The sequence below is a fragment of the Culicoides brevitarsis genome, chromosome 2 (genome assembly GCF_036172545.1).
Source record: "Culicoides brevitarsis isolate CSIRO-B50_1 chromosome 2, AGI_CSIRO_Cbre_v1, whole genome shotgun sequence".
In the NCBI taxonomy this organism is placed as follows: Eukaryota; Metazoa; Arthropoda; class Insecta; order Diptera; family Ceratopogonidae; genus Culicoides; species Culicoides brevitarsis.
In genome coordinates, this window is record NC_087086.1 from 4,013,151 (window position 1) to 4,036,985 (window position 23,835).

At 27.6% G+C, this 23,835-nt stretch overlaps 1 protein-coding gene across 1 annotated transcript; it reads left to right on the forward strand.

Annotated features, from left to right (window-relative positions):
- Positions 1 to 1,552: 1,552 nt before the first annotated feature.
- Positions 1,553 to 22,348, forward strand: LOC134832679 (voltage-dependent calcium channel subunit alpha-2/delta-3). Its single transcript, XM_063846787.1, has 15 exons — positions 1,553 to 1,703; positions 4,696 to 4,777; positions 8,628 to 8,738; positions 15,859 to 16,093; positions 16,934 to 18,162; positions 18,217 to 18,314; positions 18,376 to 18,491; positions 19,232 to 19,443; positions 19,510 to 19,739; positions 20,220 to 20,324; positions 20,385 to 20,498; positions 20,563 to 20,710; positions 20,767 to 21,423; positions 21,484 to 21,640; positions 22,146 to 22,348. The coding sequence occupies exons 1-15, from the start codon at positions 1,603 to 1,605 to the stop codon at positions 22,346 to 22,348; spliced, it is 3,798 nt and encodes a 1,265-aa protein (XP_063702857.1). The 5' UTR covers positions 1,553 to 1,602.
- The last annotated feature ends 1,487 nt before the right edge of the window (positions 22,349 to 23,835 follow it).

The following is a 23,835-nucleotide window of genomic DNA, read 5'->3' on the forward strand; positions in this document are numbered from 1 at the left end:
CATAGAGTTAGAAATGCATAAAATCTCTTGCACAACCGGGGCGTTTATATTAAAAACCAACTAATAAGCATAGAGACACAGAAGCGAAGAGTGTCTGTTGGCGTTTGTACCTTCCGCCATATAGCATACATATCCACTGTGTGAACGAAATTTGTTGAAATTTTCACAAAATATTCGCGAAAAATTCAATTAAATCGCCAAAACTCGCGAAAAATACGAAAAAATCGCGCAAAAACATCTCGTGCACGTGAAAAAGGCGAAAATTATCGGAAAAATGGAGACGAGCCACACAGAAAAGCATCTCAAAACTTGTGAAAACGCATGAAAAGCGGAGAAGAAAAAGTTTCTGTGTGTGTGCCACACACTCAAATACACACGGATTACGTATAAATAATGTGAGTGTGGATAAAATGAAATAAAATTAAGCGCGAGTAATTTTTTATTATTACAAAAAAAAGAAATCCTCAAAAAAATTAAAATTTTTTAACACAAAAAAATTTTAACCACAAAAAAAAATTTAATTTTAATTTTCGTGAGTGAATGAAAAAAAAAATTATAAAATAGTGAAGAAGATGCAAGCAGCCTTGAACCTTATCATATGCAATACTCAGCCTCCATCATCATGATTTGTAGTTTAATAGTAAAAAAAAAAATTGTAGTAAAAAGTCGTCGCCTGGTACTGGAAGCAACTATTAGAAAATTATTAAAAAAGGACTCGTACGAAACTTCACAAATAATAAAAAAAAAAATAAGTAGACTCGTCAAATACACGCTACTATTTTCTTCATTGTGTCCCGTTTCGTGTGTATGGAGCGCACTTCTCACATATTTTAAAATCGATTATTATTCTATAGATTCTCCCCCGTACTACAAAATTTTATTGTATATGACCCATAATAGAGAGAGTACGCGCTAATAGTATAACTATCTTGCATAAGACGGAACAGCATATTTTGATAGTAGAATTTTTTTTTTGTTTGTTCATACATTACACATTTCTTTCTGGAGGAAAATATATAATAATAATAATTGCATCATAAGGCTCTTGTGTGTAATAATAATAAGAATCATGTAATTGCACGACGAAAATACAGAAAAAAATTTCTGGAAGTGAAATATTTGTAATAATGTTACTCGCCTTATAATTTTTTTTTTTAATAAAAAAAAATTTATTTAAAAAAAAATAATAAAAAAAAATTATTTGCAGAAAAATTACTTCAACGAAAAATAAAAAAAAAATAAAATCATGGAGAAAATCAGTAAAAAATAAAAAAAAAATATTTTAAAAAAAATAAAGTGAAAACCAAACGAAACCACACCAAAGGAAAATACAGAAAAATAAAAACAAAAAAAAAGAGAGAAAAGGAGAATTAAATAAAAACCACAAATTTTCTGTGTTTAACTTGTTTTTATTATTTTTTAAAAAATCATGAAGAAACTCAAGTTTTTTCAATGAAAAAAAATAAAAATAAAATTATATCAAAAATGAGATGAATTAAATAAATAAAAAAAGTTGAAAATTAACATATCACTCGAGAAATAAGTAAAAAAAAATAATTAATTAAATTAAAAAAAATTTAATAAATAAAAAAAAAAATAAAAATGAAGTCGTGTAAAATGATCACAGGAACAATAATTCTCGCGTTACTGTTAACGTCAGACATAATAAATGGCGATCCAGATGAGGATATTCCACATAATGAGTGAGTATATTGCTTTTTTTTTGTCAGACAAACATTTATTTAGACACAACAATTGGAATGAAATGCAAGAAACATGACTTGTAAAATATTAGTGGACAGCAAAAAAAACAATGAAGGGAGAGACATGACCTATCCAATGGCAGAGTGTGAGATGAGATGAATTGCTGAACGTTTTTGGGGCAGTTTTTGTGGAGACGGAAGGTTTTTTACGGTTTAAAATTATTTTTTGAACTGAAAATCGATAAAAAATTTTGAAATTCTCTAAAAACTTTTGACTTCCAAGAAATTTTTTTCATACAGACGGCTCAATATTGAAATTTTCCTTCAGAATTTATTTTTTTTGAGCTTTTTAAAGTCATTTTTAAAATTTTCTATAAGAAATAAAATTAAAATTTTAATGAAATTAATTAAATTTTGAATTAAAATTCAAATTTTTACCATTTTCGACTCTCTCATCTTCAAAAATTGTCTTCTGTGCTCGTTCATCTCTCGAAATTTTCTCTTGAATAACTCGATTTATAGAGAAACGTTCCAAATTCGCACGTTTTGCATTCAAATTTCTCACATTTCGTGTTGTTTTGTCTCTATTTACTAAAAAATTCCAATAAAACCATGTTGACTGATAACCTTCGGATTCTTCTTCGCCTCATTCGTAAATAAATATTGTTCGCTTGATAAATAACTCGAAACATGTCAAGAAGGTTAATTGTTCTTATCTTCAGTAGCACGCTAGAATGCCAATATTTTATTACAAACTTATTGATTTGCTGCGAATTTGCGTTTCACTGAGATGAAAAGTGTCTGAAATGCCTCTTGGGTACTAAAAATAAAAAAAAAATAATTTTTAAGAAATTTTTTTGTTGAGAATTTATAAATTTTTTAACAAAAAAAAATAATTATTTGACCAAAAATGGTAAAAAAATTAAAAAATAAAAATCTTACCTAAAAAAAAAATTAAATAAAAATTTTCTCCAAAATTTCAATCCAATCAAATCCTTTGCCTCAAATTATTATCATTTCTCCGTAAAAATCTGCATCCCTTTCACCATATAGATTGGTCTAATCCAAAATTGCACCGAAAAAAGGCACGAAACGAAAAAGAAACACACAAAGACGAGAAGAAGAGAGTTAAATTAGTTTTAAAAAGTCGTCCAAACTAACTATATAAGTATTTTTGCATCAACTTTTGTGCAAAATTTATATGCATACAAAACACTTTTTGAATGTTGGCAAAATAAAAAAAAACATACGTAAACCTACATAATTTGAATGAACTTGTAGCTGAACGGAGGACGAGGACGATAAACGACAGAAATCATTTTAGAAATTGAAAAAGTTTTTGATGAAGGATTTATTCGACTTTTTATTTCTCAGTTGGTCGAACGAATCGCAAAATATCAGGAAATGCAAGAAAAAAGTGCATTTTGTGGCACCCCGACTTCGCTACATTGTTTGCTTTTGACACATTTTGTTTTGTAAAATTGAATGAGACATGAACGATTTTTCGCAAAATTATTATTATTGCTATTTATTTGTCAATGTTTCGACACTTTGTGTTGATTATAACAAATTGAAAAATAAAAACAGATAGACAGGATTTTTTATTCTGCATAATTTTCTGACAAATCGTTTTTTGAAATGATTGTTGGTCCTTTGAGAGGAAGAGAAGTGAGTTTAAAGCTCTCAGGAAATAATTTAACGTCAAGAAATATTTTGAATTAAAATGTAAAAGGATTATTTTAACACCCCTGAACTGAGAAAAAAATTATTTTTACATCTTTAGGTGTTAAAAAACGTCTCAAGAGAGTAAATTTAACATCTAAAAATTATTTTAAAAATATCTTAGATGTTAAATTAACTCTTTTGAGACGTTTTTAATGACTAAAGATGTAAAAATGTTTCCATGGGTGTTAAAATAATCCCTTAAAGACATATTTTAACTTTTTCAGTTAAATTAAAAAATATTATTTAAATATTTATTTATAAAAAACTTTAAATAATAATTAATGAATATTTAATTAATGAATTAATTAATTTTTAATAATTTTAATTTTAATTTTTTAATAATTAATTAATTAATTATTTTATAAAATTATGACACATTTAAAAAAATGAAGCATTTTTATTTCGAAAAAATTTTAATAATTTTTTAAGAGAGTAATTTAACATCTAATTAGTGCTAAAATAACTCATTAGATGTTAAATTTACTCTCAAAAAAGGTTTGAGTAATAAAATTTGAGATAAAAATGCTTTCTTTCATTCAAAATGTGTTAAAATAATTCCTTGAGATGTTAATTTAAGCCCTAAAAAAATTATTTTTCCTCCTAACGACGTTAAATTAACACCTAAATATGTTAAATTAAAACTTTTTCGTTTCAAAGTGCAAGGCAAAAAAAATTACTCGACCAACGAACGATTATTCACACTTAATTTCTCCCTCTCGAGAGCATCCACTCGCAGTAATTAGTTATTAAACGTTGTTTCTATTCGGATTAAATGAGGTGTATTTGCATCTGATAACACCTCTTTTGTTTTAATAATGCACCACACACGTGCGGTTGCGAAAATACTACTACTGCCGCTCGAGAGAGAGAAATTCAATCAACTCATACCCGCAAAACAAAACCCGACGAGGAAAAATGAATGAAGAGAAGTTGTAAAAGGTGAAAATCAATTTTTTATAGATTAGCGCGCCACGTTCTATTTATGATTAGTGACCATGTTGTTGATACGATCGACACACGCCATTCACGCCAACAAATATTGTTGATTTTTCACAATGTTATTTTATTAAATATGGCTCACAGTTCGATACTGCAGATAAAGACGGAAAAAGGGGTTTTGCTCTCACACTACTCGATAACGCGACAATTCGAAATTCACGCCGATCAATAAATTTGACTGTATTTCATACTCACGTATACGATTTATTGGAAAATTTGTTATTTACATTAACTCAATTTAATATTTTTTTTTTTATTTTATTTACAGAGTACGCAACTGGGCACTCAAGTTCGGAGTAGATTTATGGGAATTCGGCAAACAATTGACTAAAATGGAGAATATTAAAAATGTAAGTATTCACGGAAAAAATGGCAATTAATTTTGGTATTTTTTGGCAATTATGATCATCAGCTTCCGTTTTCAACAATGAACCAAAATTTATTTAAAAAGTTACTTGAGTACGTTTTGATTAAATAATTAAAAAAATCAATTTCGAATATTCGAAAATTTGTATTTCGAAATTCGAAAATGACATTCATAAAAAAGCTAAAAAATTTATTTGAACAAAATTTATAAAATTTAGAGAAATTGTATGAAATATTTAAAATTAAAAAAAAAACGAAAAAATTTAATATAATCAAAAACTTTAGAAATTGCTAAAATATTTTCGAAATTCGAAGTTGAAAAGATGATAAAATTTATTAAACATTAAAAATTAATTTAAAATAAATGCAACTAAAAACTTTTGAAGTTGTCAAAATATTTTCGAAAATCAAAATTAATATCACAATTAAAAAATTTTATTTTTAAAGTTATTAAAATATTTTCAGAAATCATAAAATAAATTTCGAAATTAAAAAATATTTTCGAATATTCGAAAATTTTTATTTGGAAATTCGAAAATCAAATTCACAAATTAAAATAAAAATTATTTTTAAAAAATTTAAAAAGTTCGAAAATGATGAAATTTATTAATAATAATTTCAAATAAAAAAATTCAAATAAACTAAAAAATTTTGAAATTGAAAAATATTTTTTTTTAAATTAATAAAAAATTATAAAATAATTTCGAAAATTACAAAAATAGTTCGAAATTAACATTTAAAAAATTAAATAAAAATTATCAGTAAAATTAATTTTCATCCTATAATTTCACTTAAAACTACCAAATTTTCTTCATTAAAGATAATATAATTTTAGCTACTTGAAAAAATGTTAACTACGAAAAATTTTGTGACATAACCAACAAACAGAAAAAAAATAGTTTCAACCCCTTTTTTTCTTGTACAAAATTAATTAAACAAACGTAAATTCTCATAAATTTTCCTTTAAATGAACATTATTCTCTTCCTCTTTTTAAATTTTTCCTTTAAAAAAATATTTTTAAAAAATTCAAAAGAAAAAATACAAGTCGCCTCCACGAACAACAAATCAATTGACATTAAAGTTCACACAAGCAGCAACGAGGAACGAGGAACAATAACACTAAGTGTGTGTGACGTAACAAATAATGAGACTTGACACACGACACGTGATATGGAACGAGCGCAAAGTAGACAGAAAATGCGACGACGACGACGACGAAAGAGGAGGCAGAGAGAAAACGTGGAAAAAGGACTGAAGGTCGCTTTTTAATTACATTATCATCAAATATTTTAATGAAAACTCTCTTGACATGACATCGACCTTTATTTCTATTCGGTTTTAAAGAGAGATAAATTCGAACGAGGAAAAAAAAGTTCGATTGACGAAGAAAAACTCGAACATTTGGCGAAATTGATAAAGTTTTGTCTTGGAGAAGAGCAATATATGATTAAATAATGGCACAAGAGTGACCAAAAAAGCAAACTTTGGCAAGGTTTTGCGACGAGAAGCAGTAAAATAAACAAAAGACGGTCGACTCGGATGCGGAAAAAGGTTAGCATACCAACAAAACAATCAAAATATTTGCATAAGATTACAAGTGCTTTAATTCGGACCGATGCTTGTCGTCTCCCCTTTCGTTACTTCAACGTCTATTGTCTAAATTGGGTTAAAATTGGGTCATTTTTTGCGTTTTTCCCATCCTTCTCTTTAAAAAGTTGAACAACTTCATTACGGATGACCCTCAGCAACGTCAACGACGACGACGACAAAAATCTCCCCATCGCCATGTTATTTTAGCAAAAGGTCCTCACACACACACACACCCACAATGACACATAAAAGTCTTGCTGAGTCATCGACAATAATAGGGAACGCGCACAATGAACGAAATAAATTCGGGGAGCTTTACTCGTTCATTCAAGTTTTTATTACGAAAAATTTTACGCGTTATTTAACCAAAAAGTCGCGCGCGGAGAGAGAGTCGGGAAACGAACAAACAAGTTTTTTCCTCTGCGTCGCAAGACGAAAGACAAACCACAAAAAACCATTAACCGATCATTGCCACCATACCGCTTTTTTGGCTCGGGGCCAAAGTAAAAATCGAATTTTTCCTATTATTATTTGTGAATGGAAGAAGAGAGTTGTTGAGAACAAAAACTTTCCCTCTATACGTCACACATAAGAAGTAAGGATGCAACATTTTCTCGAGATGTGTTTGTTCCTTATAATGGAAAATTGTCTTTCGCATGTGAAAAAGTTAGATGAATTCCAATTTACGGTCGTATAGTTTTCTGTCGTTTGCGATTATTTTGAAGAAAACATGAGACTTGGTGACAGTTTTCGGGCTTGATGTTCCTTTTCTCCAACAAAATTGTCACAAAATCGTAATAAAAAGAGTTTAGATGGGAAATTCAATTAATATTTTCATATGGAAAAAATTCAAAATTAAATTTTAATTAAAAGAATATGAAAGCTTTCTAAATATATGTAGATAATAAATTAATTTAAATTAATTTTTATAAAAAAATACTTAAAAATAAATTTTTATGAACGTGAAAATGATATTTTTGAATAAAAAAAAAAACTTTTAAAAATTTGTATGAATTTTAATTATTTAATTTAATAAAAATTATTAAAACTTTATCAAAAATTAAATTAAAATTTATTTATTTAAATTTAATTAATTAATTTAAATTTAATTTTAAATTTATAAAATTTTAATTATTTTTTTTTAAATTTTATTCATTTTACTCAATTAAATTTATAATAAAAATTAACTTGAAAAAAATTTATATTGTAAAATAATTTATTTTTTTTTTAATAATTATCAATTAAAATTAATTTAATTTATTTAATTAAATATTAATTAAAAATTTTTTTAAATATTTTTTTTTAAATTTCTTTAATTAAAAAAAAATTATTTTAATTTTTATTTGATAAAATTTAATAATTTTAAATTAATAATTAATTAAATAAATAAAATTCATATAAATTTTTAAAAGCTCAATTTTTAATTAAGAATTAGTTTTTTTTTATTTTAATTTAATTTATTTTTTTAATTAAATTAATTTTACTTAGTTCAAAAATAAATTTTTAAAAAAAAATTATTTTTAATTTTTTTTTTTTTTGATTAGTTTTATCTTAAATGGATGTTTTAGAGAAAAAAATTAAATGCAATTAAAAAAAACAAATTTTCATTAAAATTTAATCAAAAATTTCAAACTAAATGAATAAAAAGCAACTCTTATGAAAAACTCAAAAACCCTTTTTAAAAAACATTTCTAACAAATTTCAACACTTTTCATAATATAAAATAGAAATTTTCTGCTTTTCATTCACTTTTTTCATCACATAAAAAATGACAAACCAATAAATTTTTAACCATTTCATGCCCTTCAACCCGAAACAGACACAAAAACCCATAAAAAATTATTTTCTCATCTCATTTTTTTTTCTACTCCTGTTGAAAAAAACCAACAAAAAGTAACGAATCTCCGATAAAAACCGATGACAACACTCGCTTGCTTGCCATTGATTGAAATTGATGCCAAATGATACAAAACAATCGACCCAATTTATTACAGCCATATACATCACAAAACATGCTCGAGTAACTTTCATGACTTAACCAGGGACTTAACGTTAACTAAAAACGAAAAACGACAAAAAAAAATAAATAAAATAGATCAACAAGCCCGAAGCGAAGAGAACAAAAACCATACAAAAGAGGTCTGGAGTTTATTAGATCTGCGCTATTGACGAAAATGATTGAAATTGATTTGATTCGCTTTTTTTTACTAATCCAAAAATTTATTTTTTTCTTTTTCTTGCAGAAATACAAAGACCGAGATGTTGAAGTGACACGAAAAGACGGGATAATGCTACTGCGAGAAATTGCAACAGAAGTCAAGAATTTCATGGATTTCAAAATGAATGCCGTGATGGTGAGTTTTCTTGGACCAAAATCTCAGAAGAAAATAAAACATCCCGTAATTAAAAGTTTCGTCGGCATCATGTGTGATTGTTCGCTGCTTCTTCATATGAAGTGAAATTTCGTTCGTGCATGACTTGAATTACATTAGAAGAGACTCATCTTCGTCGCGCAGTGATGGAATTTTTTGTGGTTTTTCATTTTTGGGCCCTTTTTTGTGCTTGGTTTGAATTAATTGGAATAATTTTTCATACTTACCTGAATTTAAAAAAAAAAATTTTTTTTTGAAGCATTTTTTGAAGAAATTTTTCTTCATGAAGTTCAAATCCCATCTCTGTTCCCGCTGAATGCCAAAAAAAAAATGTTGAATTTTTTGAAGGAGTCAACAGATGTTTTTTTCCATTATTTCGTTACAACTTTTTTGCTGCTCCTCTGATATCTGAAAAACGAAAGAAAAACAAGTAGCGAGAGAAAAAATTGAAATTCATTGATTATTATTACCCAATATTCCATTTAGACATATTTCATTATCGATCGATTTGTTTGACTTCTTTTTTTTTATCGGCGTGCGTTGCTGTTTGGTTTGACGGGATAGACAAGACACGATATTAATCATCATTGAAGACAAAGTTTGCCTACGAGCACGTTTCAATCGAGGGGAGAGCTGGTTGTTTGGTTAATGATAAACTAATGCAATTATTTTTTTTTTCGAGAGAGAGATATCTGATTTTTCGTCCTTGTCGTCATTACGTTACGATTATTTACGATGGTTTCACCACACCCAAAATTAGCTTTTAACGCGGGGATATTTTTTGTTTTGTTGTTTTTCGACAGGAAATGGGAGTTTAATGGGCGAACAAGTATTTTTTGACGGGATTTTTGACAGTTTTGATGAATGAAGTATCAAAGTGACGTTGAACGAATTAATCTAATTTGACGTTTTTGGAGAAAATTGGGACAGGAGATGATGATTTTTATGTAATTTGATGAAATGGAGGAAATGACCAGTTTGACAGATGTCAAATTTTGACGTTTATATTCAAATTTTTAATTTTTTTTATAAATTTTAGATTAGCCTTAAATGTTTATAAAAACGGCTTCATTAAAAGTTGTTAATATAACCTAAAATTTTATGAATATATAATTTTTTTAATTTGACAGTTGACAGCTGTCATTAATTTAATACTAATTTTTTTCAATTAAATTTGTTTTCAAATTTTTAAATTTTCTCAAATATTCTTGAATTTATTTTTTTTAAAGAAAAATTTAAAAAACTTTTTAAAAAATGTTGTAAATTTGTAAAATATGGTAAAATTTGACAGCTGTCAATAATTTATTATTAATTTTTTTCATTTTATTTAATTAATCTTTTTATAAATTTTAGTTGTTTTAAATATTTTGAAGTTGACAGCTTTTTCTTTTTTTCTAATAAAAATAAGTTTTTCGATAATAATTGATACGGTAAAACATTAAATTAAATTTTTAGAATATTAAAACGTCAAATTTGAAAGTTGACAGCTGTCACTTTTTGACAGTTGTCATTTTTTCTTAAAATTTTTTATTTTTAAAGAATTTTTTTTAAATAAAATTTATTTTTTTCAGCTTTTTCAACAAAAATTTGACAAAAAATCTCAAAATTTATGAAAAATCAAATTTGTTATTAAACATTTCTAATAATTTTTTTTTATATTTGTCATTCCGACAGACATTTTCCTGCTCATTCGACTAATTTCTCCGGAAATTTTAATAATTTTCTCCAAAACCGAGCAAACCAAAAGGTAGGAAACACGGAAGAAGAATAAAAAATGCTACACCTGCTGTCCAGTTATTCAATATGGATTTTCTCTCGTGTTACGCCATACACACACATTGTCCTTTTCTACCTTCCATTTTACTGCATAAATATGCTTTATGATAATAATATTAAAAGTAAAAAGGTTGGCACTTGATAAAGTTTTTTGGTAGAGCGAAATGTTGTGTCGTGTTGTAATTCCTTCGTCTTACACGCCGCCGCCCAGTTCGAACAAAAGATGTTTGTCCATTTTTGAAGTTTTAAGTAACTTGAAAAAAAAATCTTCGGAACAGACTGAGAATTTTGAAAAAATAAACATCGAAGGGAAATTTAATGGAGTCGAAGATAAAATTTTGTGTCAATAATTCGTTTCGAGTTTAATTCGAAAGACGACTATTGTCAAGTCAAATACATTTATTGGCACACTGCAACTTTTTTTTCTTATCTCAACAACGAAAAATATCTCTAAACTCTTTCTTTTCTCGTTTTAGTTGAGCCGAGACGAACACAATAAGGTGTTTTTGATAAACGAAAAATAGTGTTGACTAACAAAAAATACAAAAAATCGAGGAAAAAAGTCTCGTGTGATGTTTTTCAGACTTATTTCAGACAACTGTGTGCCGTATTTATGTTTAAACAACAAGGAAAAGCACTTTGCCAGTTTCATTGTTGATTTATATTCAGCCCGTAGCCCATAGACGCTACGAACAAAGGGTCCTGTTTGATGTTTTTCGCATTATTTCTGCTGAAAAACGGGAAAAAAGCATGAAATCAGCTCTCAGTTCGTAACGCATCCATTTATTCACGCAGTCTTCCTCCTCGGTGAGCAAAGCAAAGATAAAAAAAATATTGTTAACAGGTGATGCACACACATACACGCGCTTTGCTGCCATTCACCCCTCTCGCACGTTTTTTTCGCTTATTTATTACAGTCAACGCTTGCCGAAAAATGTGAAGTACATAAAATTATGTAACAGTTGTAAAGTTATAATTGAATGTCTCAAATCTGGCTTGAAATATATGAATGGGCGCGTGTTAGAATGTAACTGAAATGGTTAAAGCATAAAAAGAGGAGATTAGAAATCATCGGATTTGGGAGGAAATTGCCGAGTGAGAGCGTATTTTTGATAATTTTGAGATATTTTGAATTAAAAAGTCATTAATCTTTTGTATTTTTAGGTCCAAATAGGCTTTGAAGATGCGAATTTGACTAAATTTTGTCAGTCAGAGTCAAAACTTGTTCAATTTTTGTATCAAGAAACAAAAAATTTTGATGACAAAGACCTTGTAAGCCTTAAATGGATACAGTTTTGAAGAAAATTGATTATTTTTGGTCTCCGAATGATCAGAATTCTTTTGAAAAAGATATCTTAATTCCTTTTTATGTCGAAATTTGAACATATTTTGTCAATTTTCGTAACTCAGTACTCAAAAAACTTCTAAATTCTAAAATATTTGATCATTTTGTATCTTTTAAGATTCAGATTTCATAAAAGAAAGACATCCAATGAATTATTTGGATACAAATTTCAAGCAATTTTATGAAATTATGACTTTTAAAGGTCAAATTTGTTAATTTTTTGATTGTAAAAGTCAAAATCCTTTCCTGTTATTAAAAAATATTGGCAATTTTTGCCTTTTAAGAGTCATAAACTCTTCAAGAGACTGAATATAAGTGCTTTTTGTAGATAAATTTGAACAAAATTAATCATTTTGAGTCGAAGTTCGTTTAAAAAAGACATAAAAAATCTTTTCTGAAGAAAAATTTGGAAAATTTTGATCAGATTTTGTCTTTTAGGGGTCAAAAATCTATCAATTTAGACATGCAAAGCCCTTTCTGAGTCGAAATTTTACATTATTTAGTCATTTAAAGCCTCTTAGGTGTCAGAATTTGTTGAGTAAAGACCTGAAAAAGTATTAATTTGACTCAATTTTATCAATTTTAATCCATCAGAAGTCAAAATTAAATCAAATTCATCATTTTCATCGAAACTTGCATCAAAACTCGTTCATCCATCGCCTCATACGAAACCCTTATGCAGTTAAATTCGAGTCCATTGCCCTTTTCATCGCACCCATTCTAACATAAAACTGCAAAAAAAAGCGTTTTCTCCAACAACAAAATGTAAATCCAAACTTTCTTCGTCTTATCTCGCCCGTCTTTACTTAAAAACTTACTTTTCATATCGTTCGCCAGGATCTTTAACTCCGTTCTTCTTCGTTACTATTCAGCCGCAATATCGTCTCGTATCTCTGCAAAAAAAAAAGTAAAAAAATGATGATAAATAAAATAGTATTTTTTTTTGTTGTTCTTTGCTAAAAATGCTCGTTTTATATAAATAAAAATAAAAAAAACTGAACGTGACGCGAAATGTAACAACTACTCAGTGTGTCTCTCGAATTCCTTTGGCAAACTGAAAAACATCGATAGCCAAAAAAAAAAAAGAGAAAAACGAAGACGAAGAAAGATGATGAGAAGAACGGATGAAGCAGATGTTGATTATCTCATGTCTCTCATAAAGAAAGCGATATGATGACAAAAAAATACGCGCGCTCCTCGAGAAATGGGAAGAAATTATGATTTGAAACATTTTTTTTTGCTTTTCTTTTATATTGATTTCACTCAAAATAAAGGAAAAAAACGAAATCTGGATCAAAAATATTTTTTTTATCGATTTTTCTTCTCAACGTAGCGCGTCTTCAAAGAGAATTTTTTATTTGTTTGCACTCTAAATATAGATAAAGCTACTTTTTTATTTAAAGAAAAGCAGAAAAAAATTCTTTTCGTTCCAAAAATAGCAAAAAATTGAATTTTAAAAAATTATTTGAGGTAATAAAAGGAGAAAAAATGAAAATTTTTTAAAATTGAGTAATTTTTCTTCTTTTAACTAATTTTTTGCTTTGAAGGAAGTTTTGCGTGAACGTAACGTAATGATCACACACAAAAGGTCCATTATTTTTGAAATCGATAAAAAATCTAACGTTCGTATTTTTTTGATTTATTGCTTTCAATTAAATTCCGATAACTGCCGTTTGATAGAGGAGGACATCGTATACCTTTTAGTGTTCTGAATACGAATAGCGAGTAAGTGAGTCTATCAAGATAGAAGAGAAATTGATGGAAATTCGTTTGAAAAGTGAATAGAAAAAAAAATTAAATAAAAGTGCATTTTTGAGAGATTTTATTTAAAAAAAATTATGAATTAGAATTTTTTTTAATTTATTATTCATTTAAAAAAAAAATTAAAAATATGAAAAATTTAAGGAAAAAAATATGTTTAATCAATTAAAAAAAAAATTAAAATTAATTAAATAATTAATTAAAAAAAAATTTTTTTGAAGAAATGGAAATTTATTAATTTTTTTAATTAATAAAAAAATTATTTTAAATTAAATTTAATTTTTATAAATTAAATTATTAAATTTTATTAATTTTTTAAAAATATTTTTATACATTTTTTTACATTTGACAATTAACATTTTATTATTAAAAAAAAAATTAAATTTGGAACGAATTTTTATATTTTCTAAAAATTATAATTTTTTTAAAATTTTTATAAAAAATGACATAAAGTCTAAACTTAAAAATTAATAAAAAATATTTTATTGAATTAATAAAAATTTTTTTAATAATGGAAAAAAATTAAAATATAGGTTCATAATGTTGAATGTGACATTAGAAAAATTTAAAATTAAAAAAAAAATATTTTAAAAAAGTTTTTATAAAAGAAAAAAATTCAAAAAAAAATATATTCAAAAAAATTTCTTCACTAAAATATTCAAATTTTATGCAATTATGTTTTTTTTTTATTTAATTTTAATTTTAAAAAATATGAAATTAAATACTTTTAGAACATATTTTGGTAAACAAATCTCAACCAAAGTAAAAAAAAATTGTAATTTTAATGTTAAAAAATTCATTGTTCTCCCGCAAGAGACCAATTTTCCTTTGAATGTCACTCCGGGGCTTCAATATTTTTCAAGTTTAATCATAAAAAATGTAACACACAGAAAAAATTAGTTCATTTTGTCATAAATCGTGACTTGAATGACTTACCACGAGTTATGAAGTTGTCTGAGATGCTCCTCGATTTTTTTTAAAGTTGATTTTTGAATCATTTTAATGAATTTTTATTCATCAAAAATCAAAAATAATTTCTAAATCGACCAAAAAGGAAATTTTTCCTTTACTTTAATAAGAGAAAACACTCTGTCGATCAACAACACTCGATAAAAGAGTCTCTTTCCATCATCTCTAAGTTAGTGTTTCATTCACTCTCGTTCCATTCTTTCGCCTCGTATTCATCTCTCATATCAAAGTCAATTCAATTAATCACAATCTGTCATAAAAAATTGTCAGCTTTTTATAGGCAGAACGCATCTCCGCTATCTATCTCTGTTCGTTTTCGTGCAAAAAATGCTTTGTTTGGTGATATATCAACGTTTGGCGGATGGATTTTATCTTTGCGCCTCATATTAAGTCGAACCGCGAACATCGTCTTGGGGCGCGTCTCGTTTCTTCGCAGCAATATTAATTACTCTCTGATTCTCCGGCCTAATTTATGGCACGGAAAACTTTCAATTCCTCGCAACGACGTTCGAGTTAACATAAAAAACAGGTCTTTTGCTGGCTGTACGTGTGCAGAGAAAAAATAATTGTTCGCTTGCCATGCGCTGCTATTAATGTCTGCTGCCTCCTCCGTTGCATATTTGTGCATACCAACTGGCGGTGAAGCGAAAATGCCTTCGTCTGGATGGGGAAATGCAAAACAATAAAGAAAAACGAGAAAGAAGGCTTTCTTACAGTATTTATGTTTCTTGCATAATACATTCCCTGCCGTTTAATAATGATAATAGTAGTGTAATAATAATGGAATAACATAAAGAGGAAGGAATAAAAAATTATTTGTGTGCGCTTGTTACTTCTATTCAACTTCCTCATTGTTCACTTTTCATTTTAATGTTTTTTCGTTCCTCGTTTTCGTGTTTTGTGTCCTCTACGTGTGTGACGAAGTTCATTTACTTGCTCATTATTATTCAAACAACGTCAACTCTATTACTTTTTACTTAGCTTCGCGGACATTTTCCGCGCATTCTCCCCCAAAATCAACCCTAAAAGTCATTTTCTTCTCAAATTTTATCTAAAATGCGCTCAAACGGAAACAAAAAAAAAGTTAAAGTAAAAAAAAAATTTTTTTTTGTCTGCAATTACCGAATAAATTGCGATGCTGGGGTGTTTTATAATTGATTTTCCTCCCTTTTTGTCGTGTTTTTAACTCTCGAGCGTGGTTGTAGCGAAATATTTTAATTATATGACACTTTTTTTTCGTCTTTTTTGCAGAGAATAATGGACTCGGCGGAACAAGCAGCTCTTTCGGAGTCAGATCCGGATGCGCAAAGTCAAAAGTCGAGCAATGGATATTACGATTCGCGGACAATAAATGAGTACAAGTCAGATGGGTCGTTGTCGGATGGCTCGAGGCAGTTGATTTTGACGCATTTGCGTCGATTTGAGGGATTGCCCGTGAATGTGACGTACAGTTCGTTACTTGTTCCGGAGGGAATTGAATTGAGTGGTAAGTATTTGTGGTTTTTTTTTTTGTGGGATTCGTGAAAAGTTTTTTTTTAATGAATTTTTAATGATTTTAAATAAGAAGTTGAAGAAATTTTAATAAAAATTTAAGATTTTGTAAGAAAAAGTAGAAGTTTTGAAGAAATTTTTTTTATTTTAGGACATGGAAAAATCATTAAAAAAAAAAACAATTTTTTTAAAATTAAAAAAAAATTAATAAAAAAAAATAATTAATAATGAAAATAATTAATCAAAAAAATAATTTTTAATTTTATATTACAAAATTAATTGTTTTAACTTTAGAAAAAAATTTAAAAAAAAAATTAAATAATTAAATAATTTAAAAAAAAATTTAAATAATTAAAAAAAAAAATTTAAATAATTAAAAAAATATATTTTATTTTGTAAAAATTTAAAAAAAAAAAATATTGAAGGAAATAAAAAAAAATAAATTTAAATTAAAAAGTAAAACCAAAAATATTTTTTCAACAAAATTAAAAAAAAAAAAAAAAAACAAAAATAAAGTTTAAAAATTTCAACTGAAAACTGATCTCAATAATAATTTTGACATAAAAATAATTTACAAGAAAAAAAATTAATTTAAAATGATTAAAATTTTCTTCAAAATTAAAATTTGAATCACGAAAAATATATTTTTTATTAAAATATAAATATCAAATTTTAAAACTTTTCTACTAAATTTGTTAAATTTTTTAATATATCTGAGATAATTTTAAAATTATTAAAAAAATTTTTTAAAAATAAAAAAAAAATCTTTTCACAATTTTCCATTTAAAATTAAATGTTTTTCGAATTTTTGTTCATTTTTCATTCATTTTTTTAGATGCTGAAGTTCAACAAGCAGTTTCATGGTCATCACATTTAGATCCTCTCTTCGCCAACAATCTCGAACGCGATCCTGCTCTTTCATGGCAATATTTCGGCTCAAGCACGGGCTTTCTTCGACGATTTCCCGGCACAGCATGGCCTGCTGAAGGTCACATCGACAACAAACCCATCACAGATTTCCGTTCAGAAGATTGGTTCATTCAAGCAGCTGCTTCGCCGAAAGACGTCATTATCCTTCTCGATACCTCGAGTTCGATGAGCGGCAAGGAATACGCATTGGCAATGGAAACAGCTTCGGCGATTTTGGATACGTTGGGCGACAATGACTACGTGAATTTGTTCGCGATAAACGACAAAATTCGTTCTGCGGTGCCATGTTTCAATAATTTACTCGTACGAGCGACGCCTGACAACAAAAAGGAGATAAAAGCTGCAGCAAATGCGATTGATCCGGATGGCACAGCGAATTTTACGGGAGCTCTTGATACGGCGTTCGAACTTTTGCATCAGTACAACACATCGGGGAAGGGAAGTCAATGCAATCAAGCGATAATGGTGATAACTGACGGGCCTGATGAAACGTACGAATCGATAATTAAGCAACATAATTGGCCTCATCGTCCTGTGAGGATTTTCACATATCTAATTGGCAAAAGTTCGAGTGGTGCTGAGAACCTGAATTGGATGGCGTGTCAAAATAAAGGATATTTCGTGACAATTAAGACTCCGGAAGATGCTCGGAAGAAAGTTATGCAATACGCCTTCGTCATGGCACGCCCAATGGTACTTTATCAAGCAGATCATCCCGTTCATTGGAGTCCTGTCTTCGTTGGAGGACGCAGTTCAGGCTTTCACGTGAGCTCTGATGAAAAACGACGACTTGTGATTACCGTAACGACACCCGTTTTCGATCGCCGGAATCATTCAGTGCGAGTTGCGAACCTTTTGGGCGTTGTAGGCACCGATGTGCCCATCGAAGAGATCCAAAAAGTCATTCCGCAACACAAATTGGGCGTTAATGGATACTCTTTCATCTTGGATAACAACGGGAAAGTGCTTTACCATCCGGATTTCAGACCCATGGATGACAAAGGAGACTACATGACAACGTTGAAGCCGAAATATCACTCAATTGACTTGACAGAAGTTGAATTACCCGAAGGAGATCAAGGACAACCCGGATCGAAAGATCGAGAAAACGAGAATACGAACTATTTATATGATGTAAGTTTGATTTTTGGTTGAATTTTAATCGGAATTCATGAAATTTTCTCTTAGATGAGGCATGAAATGGTCATGCAAAAAGAAGGAGAAACGGAAATCAAAGTTATGGTCCATCATGATGACATGAAACGTGTTTCCATGAGGAATTTAAGGTAAAATTTTGGAATTTTTTTATTGAGTTTCGTTCAATAATTGATTTTTTTTCATGAATAGATATTATTATGGACCAATTGATGGAACTCCGTTCTCCTTGGCGCTTGCTCTGCCTGATAAATATGGTATTCATGAGTTGAAAGCGCAACAAGAAATTAGACATTCACATACTAATGGTAAGAATTTATCTGATTTATGCATGAATTTTGAAAAAAAATTAAACTAAATTTTATTAAAAAAAAAAATAAAAAATTCATTTAAAAATTTTATTAAAATTTTAAATTTAAAAAAAAAAATTAAAATTTTTATTAAAAAAAAAATTAAAATTTATTTAAAAAATTTTTTTTTTAAAAAAAATTAAAAAATTTAAAAAAAAAAAAATTTATTTAAAAAATTAAAATTTCATAAAAAAATAAATTTAAATTTTAAAAAAAATAAAATTTTATTTAAAAAATTTTTATTTGAAAAAGAAAAAAATTTAAAAAAAAATTTCATTTAAAAACTTAAGAATTTATTTAACAAAGTAAAATATCATTTTGAAAAAATTAAAAATTGGTTTAAAAAATTAGAATATCATTTTAAAAAAATTTAAAAATTCATTTAAAAAAATTAAAATTTTATTAAAAAAATAAAAATTTGTTTCAAAAATTAAAAAAAATAATACGTCATTAAAAAAAATTAAGCTTCATTTAAAAAATTATTTTTTTAAATCAAAAAAAAAAAAAATGAAAAAATTGAAAATTAAAAAAAAAAAATAATAAAAACGTAAAAATATATTTGAAAAATTAAAATTAAAAAAAACTTAATATTAAAAAGAAAAATTAAAAAATTATTTTTAAAAATATTTATAAAAACAAAAGCAAAAAAAAAGTAGAATAAAATTTTAATAATAATTTTTCTTTATTCTTTATTACAGTGACGGAATATTTCAAAGGTCACAATTGGAAAGTCAATCCAGACTGGGTGTATTGTGAGTACAATACGCTGAAAGATCTCGACAAAGATCCTGATCTTTCGAACGGTCCAATGGATGACAATGCTTTCCGTGATCGAGAACCCAGCACGCCCGAAGAACAATTACTCCATTTCCTCGCGAAAGCGGGACTCCCGGGATGGAAATGGATGTCGGTGAGTCAAAATCTCTTCATTTCCCAATTTTTATCGATTGTTTTCTAACTTTCCTTCGTATTTTAGTTGAGACCGCGTTCCCCAACGCCTCATCACAATCACAACGGCAACATGATGGGCCATTTTGCGCAACATCAGAACGCAAATGTGGGTTCTCGCAAAGCTGAGCCATACTATTGCGATAGATATTTGGTTCAAAGCTTGGTACGAGACGCCATTGTCACGGAAGAGCTCGAAGACAAAAAGGAGGAGAAGAAAAATTCGCATCACGGGCGCAAAGAGATGAAAGAGACAAAGTAAGAAGCTGTTTAACGATATTATTTTGCATGAAAATTTTTGTTTTTATGTAGAAATTTTAGTTTTTTGAGTGCACTAACTGCAAATTTTTATAATTTACTAACTTCGCACTATTCGCACTTCTTTTTAAACACAAATTCTAAAGCCCTACAAACCCACTCGGCATATTAATGAACATTCTGCGCAGGTAAAACTTTAAACACGAGCACAAATCTTTATTTTTTTGCATTTCTTTCGAGTACTATGTGGAGTTTCGCACTATTTTTACGACTTTCGATATGAGAAATGAAAATTTTTTCCCCGAAAATCCCTTTCTCGATAATTTTTTTTGTAAAAACATTTCTCGTATCGCAAAGTTTTAGCACGCACACAAGGAATGGGTAACTTGAAGTCTCTTAAAATTGAAAAAAATAATCAAAAAATGGCGAAAAATTGCTAAGATGAACGGATTTTAATCTTATTTTTTCTATAATTTACAGAAAAGGACATGAAATGTTCTCAGTAACGACGACTTTTGTTGCGACACGTTCTGGATTGTTACGATGGGTAGATCATACGCCGCAGTCTCCCGATTCAAAAGAGCCGTAAGATGATTTTTTATCTATTAATATCTTCAAAATTTTCAATTTTTTATATTTTTTTAGGCATTTCAGCTTAAAGAACGCTCGTGCAATTGATCAATCTTGGTATAAACGAGCTGTAGATCAACATGCGATTGAATCTGAAGGATTTGTTTACAGTGTGCCGTTCGATTCAGGGTAATTTTTTCAATTATTTGTTCAAATTTCGTTGAAAAAAATTTTTTTTTTGATAAATTTTTAGATATACGGGCAAAAATAGTTCAGTTTTAGTGACAGCTACTCACGCAATCTTCATTGAACATCGAGGACACAAAGCTCCTGCTGCTGTCGTTGGATTGCAATTCAAACATGAGTCACTTGCGAAGCATTTTATTAACATTACGTCAACTGTAAGTTAAAAAAATCAAAAATTTCTCGAGAAAATTCACAAATTCGTCTTTTTTAGTGTACCGGATCTCAAGGAAATTGCAAGAAAACGTGCGCTTCAGACGATCTCGACTGTTATTTACTCGACAACAACGGTTTCGTGCTACTTTCGGAGAAAACTGAGCACACCGGAAAGTTTTTCGGGCAAATTGACGGCACAATTATGGATTCTCTCGTACAAGATCGCATCTATCGTCGTGTCCCATTCATGGATTATCAAGGAATCTGCTCGGATAAGGACAATCCGTATCGTGCTGCTGGCGAAGTTATTCGCCCAATCACGCCTCTCGTATGGTTCTTCAAATATTTCACGGCTTACATCATGACTTGGCTCTCTTTCATGTCAATTCCGACGCGAGCGTATCCTCACAGTTATGACGACATGAATTACGAAGACTATGGCATGAAAAATTACGATAACTACGATGAAAATTACAGCTTTAACGATAATTTTCCGTCGTCAGCATCGTTACCGCCAACTTCAGATCGCGGATCGAGCAGTGCTCCAACGCAACCCGCCGCTACGCCAACCAATAAACCCGGAAATACAGAAAAAAGTACAGGACCTCGTGTGATTCCGGATCCGGCACATGCGAGAAGTTGCGATTTGACGACAGATTTGTACTTGTTACAGCCTGAGAGATTAAATCAGGGCGGGCAGAATAATCCGTTGAAGGTTTGAACACTTTTGCTTGGTTTGAATTAATTGAAATTGAATTTAATTTTTTTTTTTTAGGGAAAACTTACCAATTGTCACCAATCTGGTTGTGAAAGACCATTTAGTGTGCAGAAAATCCCAAATAGCAACTTGATTCTACTCGTTGTCGACACGCTGTGTCCCTGTGGTTCGAAACAACTCGACATTGAACCACAGGAAGTTCCTGATGGCGCGGGTAAGATCATTTTTTAAGATTTTTTATATGAAAAAAATATTTTTTATATGAAAAAATAATTCTGAAAAAATAATTTTTTATATGAAGAATAATTTTTTATATGAAAAAATAATTTTTTATCTAAAAAAAAATTATATGAAAAAATAATTTTTATATGAAAAAAAAAATTATCTAAAAAAAAATTATTTAAAAAAAAATATGAAAAAATAATTTTTTATCTGAAAAAAAAAATTTTTATATAAAAAAAAAAATTAGGTATCTAAAAAAAATTATCTAAAAAATTATATGAAAAAATGATTTTTATATGAAAAAAAAAATTTAGGTATCTAAAAAAAATATGAAAAAATAATTTTTTATCTGAAAAAAAAATTATATGAAAAAATAATTTTTATATGAAAAAAAAATTTATCTAAAAAAATTATCTAAAAAAAAATATATGAAAAAATAATTTTTTATCTGGAAAAAAAAATTATATGAAAAAGTAATTTTTTTTATCACTTTTTAGGTGCCTGCGGTGCTCGTCGCCTCTCTCGCGAGAAATTAGAACGCAAACGACCATCTAAATGTATAAATTACCACCCCGAAGAAATTGAAATTCAGCAATGTGCAACAGCAACGACAATACTTTTAGCATCTAGTAGATTCTTATCACTTTTCTCGTCACTAATATCCTTCACTATTATGCTAATTTTCACATCGTCAGCGTGATAGACCTAAAAAAATTAAGAAAAATTTCGGTTTTAACTTTTTTCTCATGCGTTGTAGTTAAAAACTCGTTTGTTGAAGAAGAAGAAAAAAAATAAAAAGTAAAAAAGTGCTATTCATTTGTTCTTAGAACTTTTAAAAAGTGAACTAAAAAAAAATTAAAATTATTAACTACGGAAAATTGTCACGACACCCAACGTCTTTACACAAACACACTCACAAAACTTACGCAAAAACGGTTAAAATAAGAGTTTTAGTACGTAAACTGAAAAAATTGTCCAAAAAGTAATGAAAAACGTATCCTAATAAAATTAAACTACAATTAAAACTCTGCATTAGAATAAAATTAAAGATGTTTAAAACATAAAAAAAAATAATTTTCCGAATAATTTTTAACAAAATAGCACAAAAAATTTTTTAAGTTTGTTTTTTCGTGAAAAAATATATTTAAGTGTGTTGTTAATGGCTTTTAATTCATATATTGTGTTAAACATTAAACATAACTGATATCTGTATAAGATGGTGTTATAAGAGGCTACTAACCAAAGAATACATTTAAAACAAAACAATATACATAATATATAATAAATGAAAAAATAATTAGTTTTTGTACTTGAAACATGAAAAAAACCAAGAAAGTTAATCGTTTTAAGAAAAAAATGTTTAAAAATTTAGGATAAACTACTCTCGTCTTCATCATATTAAACGATAAATAATAAAAAATAGCACTATTGTCAGTTTTTCGTTTGAAATTTTATCTTTGCTTATGAAAAAACGAATGAATGTTTATAATTAATTAATTATTATAACGGAAAAGTTGAAAAATATTAGATTTTTGCACCATGTGTATGAAAGAAACGATTATTATTAATGATTGACATTAATTATTGAGTAAAAAATAAGTAGCAAAAAAGAAATGAAACCTGTAATAAACAAGTGTACCTATATGTAGAGATGATTTTATTATTAAATAAATAGTTTGAGTAGGTAAATTGCTATATAGGAAAAAAATTATTAATATTTATTATCAAATAATTTATTTAAATTTTTTTAATTATTTTTTTTGTCTGTGAGCTGCTTTGCTATAATGAAAAAAAATTGCCGCATGCAGTTTTATATTTTTTTTAATTTAAAATTAATTCTGTCAATTAATTAATGATGAAAAAAATAACGAAAATGACAATAAAAGCTAAAAAAATTAAACTTTAAAAAATAATAATAATAGAAAAATGGCACAAGACGTTCAAGCAACCCACATTTATCTCTCTTCTATTAATTCTTAAAAAAATCTAATAATTAAATTTAAAAAAAAAATAATTGTAAAAAAATCTGCTGTGTAAATACAAAAAAAGACATCTTCTTTTGAGCATTAATTAATTAAAATTAATTATTATTATATTAATTAAATTAAAAAAATATATCTATACAATGTTGTTAATATAATATTAATATATTAACATTCCTGATTAAAATTAAAAAATAATTATAAA